This window comes from Brugia malayi, assembly GCF_000002995.4.
Source record: "Brugia malayi strain FR3 genome assembly, contig: Bm_209, whole genome shotgun sequence".
NCBI lineage: Eukaryota > Metazoa > Nematoda > Chromadorea > Rhabditida > Onchocercidae > Brugia > Brugia malayi.
Window position 1 is genome coordinate 1 of NW_025062417.1, and position 10,069 is coordinate 10,069.

Genomic DNA, 10,069 nt, shown 5'->3' on the forward strand with positions numbered 1-10,069 from the left:
GAGGTTGCTGGAGCATTTGTAGAAGCAGTTGCTGTTGTTGTTGTACAAGCTGCACAAGAAGTTGTTGTTGTTGGAGGAGCTGCTGAATAAGTGGTTGTTGTTGTTGGAATTGCTGAAGAAGGAGCTGTTGTAGCTGTAGAAGTTGTTGAAGAAGAGATTGTTGTTTTTGAAGTTTCTGATCAAAAGGTTGTTGCTGTTGCAGTCGCTGAAGTATTTGCACTTGATGTTGAAGCTGCTGAAGAAGTAATTGTTTCTGTTGTTGAAGTTGCTTTAATACAGTTTGGTGTTGTTGAAGCAGTTGAATAAGTTGTTGTTGCTGTTGAATTTGATGATCATGATGATTATGATGTTCAACTGCTGGAGATTTTGTTGCATTTGTTGTTGAACAGTAAGCATTTGCTGGACAGAAAGCAATTGTTGCTGGAAAAATTGTTGAAGAATAGGTTGTTGTTTTTGAAATAATTGTTGTTGATGAGGCAATTGATGCAGTAGATATTGGACAATTTTTGTCGCTGAAGAAGTTGCTGAAGAATGACACGTTGTTGGTGCTGAAGTTGATTCAGAAATGGTTGATGATGCTGAAGTTGTTGAAGGATACTATGCTGTTGTTGAAGAAGACTTTGTATTTGTTGTTTACAGTTATGCTTATGTTGGTGTTGTATAAGTTGCTGAAGAAGTTGTTGTTGTTGTTGGAGAAGATGCTGAAGGTGCGGCTGCTTATGTTGTAGTTCTTGAAGTTGTTGTTGTTGTTGAAGTTGGTGAGGCACAGGATCTTGTTGTTCCAGAAGGTAGAGAAAAGATTGCTCGTTTTCTGTCTGTTGGACAAGTTGCTGTTGTATGAGAAGTAGTTGAGGAAGAGATTTTTTGCTATGTTGGATGGGCAGTGCAGTCGTTACTGCTGAAGAAGAAACTGTTCTTGTTGTTATTGTCTGAGTTAATGTGAAAAACTGTTGTTACTACCGTAATTCCGGAGTTGTTGCCTAAAAAAACGAAACTGGAAAATAAAAATTACAAAATTTGTGATAATGAAAATGTTCATTTAAAGAAGCTCACAAAAAGGCAGTTTGATTTCCTACGGAACGTGAAACCAGAGCCTATTTCAGATTGTTTTTCAAAAAATTGAAACAAATTTAATACCTTTGTACAAGATGAAAAAGCAATGATAAGAAGGAAAATGATTCCTTTCTTCATTTTCACCATCTCGATTAATCAAATTTGAACTAAAAGAAAGTAATTGACTGCGAATCAAAATAGTAAATGCTTGCATTTTTAAAGTTTTTAATTGAGTATAGAATTTTAAGCACTAATTAACAATCATTCAAATCAACATACTAGTATACTACTTGGATTAGCCAAGCACCAAGCAATTTATGATTCGAGAAATCTCGGTCAAATTCTTTTCTTACTTTCCATGGCAGTGAAATCCTCCCTCCAGAATCGCATAATATTTCTAAAAGGGTTTCATTCTACAAAAGAACCTTCTCCTTATGCAACCTTTGAAGAAGCATTAAGTTTTCTAATTTTTGCCCATAGGAAAGCCCTGGAATTGTAGCCTGAATAATTTGAGTTGTGCTGCAAAATTTAAAGACATTTATGTGTTACTTTTTTAATTCTGCTTCTACAGAATTTTCCAGTTGAAATGGGTTGAATTGAATTGAATTGAAAGCATTGTGTTCCGAAATTGTATTTTTATCCAAAACTTGGGGACAACATGCATTGCTTTCAGAAAATTCACCATATTATTGTTCTTTCTATTTAAATGAATGAATTTGTCACAATAAAATAAATTAAAAGAATGGGTTGTTTTCTTATTTTGTAAAATTAAAATAAGCATACTGATTGTATAATAGAAACTTTGCTGATATTAAAAAAACAGCTTTTTGTCTTTATTCAAAACTTTTGCTCCTTTCTTTTCTCTAAAGAAAGACATTACCAAAAAAAAAAAAAAACTAATTATACAAGTTGCTTACCAGTCTGAGCATTTCAACAATAGTAATCGGTTATGTTCGATTATTGAAGGTGGATGCTAATTTTGAATGAAAGTGCAGTGTGAATTAAATGCTAACATCACTACAGTTTTTTTTTCCTGATTATTAAATTAGATATTTGCAAAAATACTAATAATTTACAAGGACTTGAATATTTGACAATATTGTTGGAATTTGTTAAATTGTGATTTGGATCACTAATGATTTAAAAATGAAGTGGGCAAAGGACTTAAGAAAATTCCAAAATTTTGCCATCAATTTTGATCAGTAGATAAAATAAATAAAATTTTCCTCAGTGTACTGCTACTCGAAACAATCTTTTCGGTTTATTATTGTAACTTTCATATAATTTGTTAAACCAATCCATTAAGCCATTTTTTGAACTAAAGTTTATAAAGTCGAAATAAGTATTTGAAATTCGAATTAACATATTTCAGCATACTAAATACAAACTCTTATTTCTTCTTTTTATTAAAATTGCTTTAATGCTCATGCGGTTTATCTCTTAACACCTAACATTTATCTCATTATCCAGGCTACTTTTTAAGAGAAATTCTAAGGAATTATTTGTGACACTGATTAGTTGGTGATTGCTTAAGCTTTAATGATAAAGTAAACAGAAATTAATGATTAGTTCATCAGAATGTAATAAAAACACTAGATAAACCGTTTTGTTTGTTTAAATGAAAAATGATTCCATTTAAAAATTTCTTTATAAAATTTTTTTTTTTGGTTAAAATAATTTTTACTATAAATACAACTAAACAACCGTTATTATCATTATTTATACTTTGCGTAAATTCATCAAACGATTCGGTTGCTTTCGGAATGGCAGCAAAAAGAAGGTCAATGATAATTGATTTGAATTATCAAATGATTTGAATTTTTATCAAATGGAAGTAACTTTTTTACTAAAATTAAATGAAGAATGATATGGTTTCCGAGTCATTATTTGGTGTAAATTGATTCAAATTAATTAATCTATGATAAACGTTGCATGATTTTCGTTAAATTTTTGTTAAATATTCTTTGATAAATTCCAATTTTGATATCGTTTATAAATTAGTAATTTATCAATTTTTATTTATTTATTTATTTATTTATTTGAATGAAAAACTTAATTTTAGCGAAACTAAGAAATATGACCAAAATAAGAAACAATCAGATAAGGATACAAATAAAATTCAAGAACCAATGGAAATGGCTTCACCACAAACGGAACCAGAAGGACGAGGTGCATTCCGGAAGCTATTTATGAAATTAGGCGAAAAAGTTGGTACTATTAAGACTTCTGAGCTTAATCCGGATTATTTGAATCAAGTGAAAGATGCAGACACTTATAAGGTAAAAAAACTTTCAGCAATAACTTTATCTGATTCATATAACATAAAATGATGTACTTACTAATTACCATAATGTATCAATTACGAATGACTAATTCAAAGAATGCTCATCGAACTTTTCATTTTTTTTTCAAAAAAATTTGAAAATATTTTTTTTTATTTTGCTTAGTAACTTAATATTAGATAAGTGTATGCTAATTTAAGCAATTTTGAATGGTTTTTCCATTTATCCATATAAAAATTAATTCTTATCATAATTAATCAATATCTACATAATTATTTTAGCTTAGCTAAATTCGAAAATATATTTTCGTTAAAAAACAAAAAAAAAAAAAAAAAAAAGCGCAGATTTAGGCTAAAATATAGTATTATTAATTAAGGAAATGTTATGCAAATTAGCAGAAAGCATTATGCATGTGTTGCAACAAAATCCGAAATTAGTACCTGAAGCAGAATCAAAAATGGAATTTGAATGTCCATTAAATCAAGATCCTACGGAATTATTAAGCGTTTCACTAGAAGCAATGAGAGAAAATTTTTCAGCTCATATTCCAGCACTTGAGGTTTCTATAATCTAAAATAATTAACAGAATCATATATAATTATAATTACCATTATTAATTATTAGATATGTCAAAAATTTTAAACTTAATTATGCCACTAAAGTTTATTTATCATTACATATGCTAGATGCACTTTTGATAACTTAATAATTTAGTGAAAATCAAAAATATTTTTCGTATAGTTACAAAAAAATAATTTATAAATTCAGCAAAGAAAATTTTAAAAATACGACAAAAAGGAAATCAATATAGCATAAGTGTTCATAACTAATTGAGCTTTAATTTTAAACTTAATGCTATTTACTGCTCGTTAGTAGTTCTTCAATTAGAACAGAGAGAAAAAGATATTTCAATAATAATAATAATAATAATAATCTATTTTGCATTTTGCTTTTTTCTACAATTTTTGGCATTTGTTTTGAACTTTTGCAAGTTTAATTATAATTTCAGGCATGCATTCGTGCATGCATAAAATTAGCCGAGTTACGTCGATCTTACTGCAAACGAGGACGTCGAGCTATTCATTTTATTCGAACATTTATTAATGTTGATTATGTGTGTAAGATATGCGTTTCTTATATTTGCTAATTATAAGTTTAATAATTATATGCTAATTATAATCATTTATCATAATATTCTACTGAAAAATGAAATCACGATTAATAGTGAATAATATTGATGAATGATGAATAATAATAATAAAGATTATTATTCATTACCAATAATTGATTTTTAATTACTATATCAATCATTGATTTATAATTATTCTAATATGACATTATATTATAACTATAAAGAAAGGGTTGAGTAACAAATGATGGAATTATTAACATTCAAGTCATCTGTAATAAGTTAATTGTCATATTAGTAATGTTGAAATAGAATAATTAAAGTTATTGCATAAGTAATAAATAATTTCTGGATGTTAACAACAAATACATATGGTAAATAAATGAAAATTATTGGAAAACAATAAATGGATGAGAATAATTAATTAAGCAAAAATTTTAAACCAAGAAATACGGTTAGGTTAAACGAAAAAATATCAATGAAAAATTGAACGACATAAATGATTAATAATTATTTAGTGAATAATTTGTGTAGAGAAAAATAGTTGCTAATTATTAAATGAATGTTATATTATTGATACCTAAGCAAAAAAAAAAAAATAATAATAATTGATAAGGAAGAAAAAAAATTGTTAAAATATTTTGCGTAAATAGTAATTATTAAATTATAATGATCTTAGTATTAAATAATCAACGTCAAGAACTCATTAAACGTCGACAAGAAATGGATTTTGCAAAACATGAATATGCGAATAATCCAACGGAACAAAAAAAAGAAAGTTGCAATAAAGCAATTGCAAAATTTAAGGAACAATCAGATGAGGTTAGAGAAATGGAATTTAAATATTTTTATTGAAATAAAATTAAATAAACAAATATTTCACATTTAAATTGAAATTTAATTAAGGCAAAGTATAAGGAGTATGATTATTACTATTATTTAAATATTATTAGATCAAATGGATGACATATTAATAACCCTTCCTTTCATGCGTAACAAATTTCAAATTTAGTTATTTTACTATCATTTAAAATAATCTCATGGAAATTACTATTAAATAATAACTTTAAATTGTTGCAGGTTTTTGAAGCTTTAGGTACAATTCAATCTAAAAAAGAAAAGCATCGCATAGAGCTTATCAAAATATTGGATGAAATGCGGAAATATCATAACAGTGCTGCTGAAGAATGTTTTCTTGTATGCAAATCAAAATGGTAAATTGATATTTGTCAATTAAAAATTGCTGCTATGCTACTATTAACAATTTAATATGAATAAAATTATCCAATATTTTTGTTTTGTATTGTTTTAAATATTGTTGCAAAGGAAAAAATTATCAAATATATATATCCTCATTGGACTCCTCCTTGTGTATCACTCCACGCCAGATAGTCTTCAACTAAAGAATCGAAAGTCGAAGTGTGTCGATGAGTAGAACGGACTAACCTCGGGCAGCCAACTTCGGATCCGGGCAGATAAAATTCATTTAACTCTTTACAGTTTTTCATCTAACAGACCGACCTACTACCTCAATATTTCGCAGCTATGGCCCAAGCCTGCAAATTAAAAATAGCATCCTATACTTCTCCATAAAATGCCTAGAGTGCTCATCAAAGGAATTCAAAGGACCTAGAAGTCCAGGTACTCTGAACTCCTTGCTCACCTACCCGTCTTGCAAGAAAAGCAACCTTACATACTGCAAGCTTCATAGAAATTTCGGAACATCAAGAACAGATGATGAGTCAGTAATATTCTAACATGAATTCTAATTGCAGAAGGCTCTAGGGAGTTCTGAAATGCATAGAATAACTACCTGAAGAAAGAATCGAATATGTCGAAATAAATTTGTAGTGAATTCATAAGACTAAAGATTGTCTTATTTGAATAATTCTTAGATAAATGTTTCAGTTAAGGAATTCTTACTCATCTAAATTGTTTGGAATTCTACTGTATTCACAAAGATGTTGAAAATTGCTCCCAATTTTAATACCAAAAATTTCCAACCAAACAGCCAAACTTAGACTTAACTTTTAACATCTAAAAATTGTAACAGTCTGCTATTTTGACATTCAGTCTTATGAGTAATTGATGTAATGAGAGAGTAAAGATTATCCGGAACGGAAGCTCTTTACATACGGTAATCATGTGCTTTGTTATAAACCACTCCTACTCTACAAGTTAAATAGAGGAATGTAGGTAGCTTTTCTCGATCTCACTTCGGAAGTTGTACACTCTCTCCTCTCCTTCAGATGTACTTCCTCAATTTTTCTAATAATAATTTCGATTAGGATAATTTTATCTCAATAAAATTAAGATTACTGTTAAACATTGCTACTTCACAAAGTACTCCCTATTTGGTTCTATAAATTACTCAAATCAGACCCCATTTCACGACAAGTAAGGTACAAAACATCCACTCAACGCATATAATCAAACTTACTTTCATTTTCATTCTGAACTGATAGCTGGACACTTTCAATTTCTCTTCAGTCCAATTGAAGACCGACCTATTAATTAAAGATAACATACAATAATCGGTGAAAAAAAATTTGCAAGCAACTCGCAAATTCATATAACAGCCAAAACATCTAGGCTTGATGGAATTCCATGTGAAATCTGAAAGCAGAGGTTAATTACTCAATTTCCATAAGCTATTATGCACTTCTGGGAACAAAGCAAACTATCACTGAACTTTCTAGAAAGCGTAGGAAGAAAGGAGAGCAAGTAGTAAGCATCGGTCATTGCAGCAAATGAAACGGAAAAAGATGTTTCAAATGACAGTACATTAAGAAAGGAAAAAGTTTATTTCATCACTGATCGGAACTGATGGCTGAAGCTTCTCAAAGAAACAAATAATTTTTTTTTTTCAAATTTTCAATTTGTGTAGAGCACATCGCCCATTTCATTTCCAAATTATTAGTGACTTACGCACAGTTTGATAAATCCCAACTGTCCGTAATAAATTTTAAATATTCAACTGCATGCAAGTATGCAAACACCTATGTAATGCTAATGTAATGTGTATGTGCAACACTATTTCAGAATTAACGGTCACTGAAGTGCCAAAATTGGTGAGCGATCAGTCTAATCGTTTTTGGTAATACCTTTAAAGAAAAGAAAGAGGCGGAAGCACGGACAAAAACCGTTTTTCAATATCAGAAAAGTTTGTATTATAACAAAATAAGAAAACAAACCAATCGTTTAATTTATTTTATTGTAACAAAATTCATCTATCTAAACAGATAGAACAATAATACGGTGAATTTTCTCAAAGCAATGCATGTTGTTCCCAAGTTTTGGATGAGAAATATAATTTCGAACACAATGCTTTCAATACAACCCATTTCAACTGGAAAATTCTGTAGAAGCAGAATGAAACAAGTAACACATAAATGTCTTTAAATTTTGCAGCACAACTCAAATTATTCAGTGTGGCAATAATCCCATGGCTTTTCTACCGGACAAAAATTAAAAAACTTAATGCTTCTTCTTAGTTTCTCAAAGGTTGCACAAGGAGAAGGTTCTTTTACAAAACATAACCCTTTTAGAAATATTATGCGATTCTAGAGGGAGGATTTCACTGCCATGGAAATTAGGGAAAGAATTTGACCGAGACTTCTCGAATCATAAACTGCTTGGTGCTTGGCTAATCCAAATAGTACACTTGCATTATTGATTTGAATGATTGTTAAATAATGCTTAAAATTCTATACTCAATTAAAAACTTTAAAAATGCAAGCATTTACTGTTTTGATTCGCGGTCAATTACTTTCTTTTAGTTCAAATTTGATTAATCGAGATGGTGAAAATGAAGAAAGGAATCATTTTCCTTCTTATCATTGCTTTTTCATCCAGGACAAAGGTATTAAATTTGTTTCAATTTGATAGCACTCGCTATCAGTCTATGTCCACGATGGAATTGCAATTTCTTGAAATAGCTTGAGTCAATCAGTAAAGCTTTTATTGATATCTAAGTAGTTAAAAGAATGATTCGGATGAATCTGTTTCCACTGAAATAGGCTCTGGTTTCACGTCCTGTAGGAAATCAAGATGCCTTTTTGTGAGCTTCTTTAAATGAACATTTCCACTTTCACAAATCTTGTAATTTCTATTTTCTAGTTTCGTTTTTTTAGGCAACAACTCCAGGAATTACGGTAGTAACAACAGCCTTTTTCACATTAACTCAGACAGTAGCAGCAAGAACAGTTTCTTCTTCAACAACAATGACAGCATTGTCAACCGAAAATAAGAAAAAATCCTCTTCTCAACTACTTCTCATGCAGCAGCAACTTGTTCAACAAATAGAAGAACAGTCTCTTCTTCAAAAACTCCTGGAACAACAAAACCCTGTGCCTCACCAACTTCAACTTCAACAGCTACTCGAACAACTACAACAAAACCACTCGCACTCCGAGCAGCGTTTTCAACAGCAACAGCAACTTCGTCAGCAACTTGGGCAGCACAACTGTGAAAATAAGCAACAATTTCTTCATAACCAGCAGATAATCCTTCGACAACTTCAGCAACAACAACAATTTCTGAATCAACTTCAAGAACAACAAAAAGTTATTCTTCAGAAACTTCTTCAGCGACAACAGACTGCCCAATCTCTACTGGAACAACTACCAGATCGACAAAAATTACTTCAAGAACAACAACCTATTCTTCAACAGTTTTTGCAGCAGCAACTGCTTTCTCCAAAACAAACACTGCAGCCATCGACTTTGCATCAACAAGCGCTTGACCTTGAAAAACAAATGCAACAAAATCACGAGCAATCTCGACATCGAGAACAAAGTAATTATCAACATCAAATCCAACAGCAGGAACAACGTCTTAAACTGCTTCAGCAACACGGTGTTGTAGCTGCAAAACTTCAACAACAGGGACAACAACTTACCCAACAATTTCAACATCTACTGCAACTACTTCAGCTTCTACTGCAGCCGCCTTCTGATCAGAAACTTCAAAAACAACAAACTCTTCTTCAACAACTTCTACAGCTACAACAACAACTTCTTGAACAATACCAACAACAACAACCACTTATTCAGCAGCTCCTCCAACAACAACAACAACTTGTGGAGCTTATGGAGCAACAAAAACAACTTGTTGTACAAATGCTTCTAGAACCTCAGCAAATTTCTAATCTCCTTGAACAACTTCAGCAACAACAAGTTGAATTCCAACAACTTATGCAACAGCAACAACAACTTCTCCAACAACTAAAGCAGAAGCAGCCTTCACTTCAGCAACTTCTCCAGAGACAACAGTCTATGTTTGAAGAACTTCTGAAAAGCAAGCAAGGTCTTCTCCAAACCTTAAAACAACAATTAGATTATATGCTCCAGCACCATGGATAATCTCAAACAACCAAGCATCAACAATAAATGATTTCTTTTTTTCTGGGAAATCTGATTCTGTTTTCATTTCCTCTAAATCAACATGTCAACACGTCGCAATTTATAATTTCTTTTAATAAAATTAAAAGAATTCATAATATTTCTAATTTTCTGTTAAATTTACTTTTTTTTTGTTTTTGTACAGAATACTGATAATATTTCTCTTGTTTAGCAATTCAGCTTTTCATTCTTTTTATCACTGA

General features: G+C 30.4%; 2 protein-coding genes and 1 pseudogene across 3 annotated transcripts; all 3 read left to right on the top strand.

The window, feature by feature from the left end:
* Positions 1-133: 133 nt before the first annotated feature.
* Positions 134-841, top strand: Bm17281 (annotated as a pseudogene; the record flags this gene model as incomplete). The annotated part of the gene is made up of 2 exons: positions 134-283; positions 666-841. Coding segments are annotated over 2 exons (326 nt in total), but the record flags the coding sequence as incomplete, so codon positions are not given.
* A 2,341-nt stretch (positions 842-3,182) lies between these two features.
* Bm10204 (Uncharacterized protein) lies at positions 3,183-4,482 on the top strand (the record flags this gene model as incomplete). Its single annotated transcript, XM_001892514.2, has 3 exons — positions 3,183-3,332; positions 3,712-3,894; positions 4,345-4,482. The coding sequence occupies 3 exons, from the start codon at positions 3,183-3,185 to the stop codon at positions 4,480-4,482; spliced, it is 471 nt and encodes a 156-aa protein (XP_001892549.2).
* Positions 4,483-8,263: 3,781 nt separating this feature from the next.
* On the top strand, positions 8,264-9,827 carry Bm17282 (Uncharacterized protein; the record flags this gene model as incomplete). The annotated part of the gene is made up of 2 exons (XM_001895412.2): positions 8,264-8,326; positions 8,598-9,827. The coding sequence occupies 2 exons, from the start codon at positions 8,264-8,266 to the stop codon at positions 9,825-9,827; spliced, it is 1,293 nt and encodes a 430-aa protein (XP_001895447.2).
* Between the last annotated feature and the right edge of the window lie 242 nt (positions 9,828-10,069).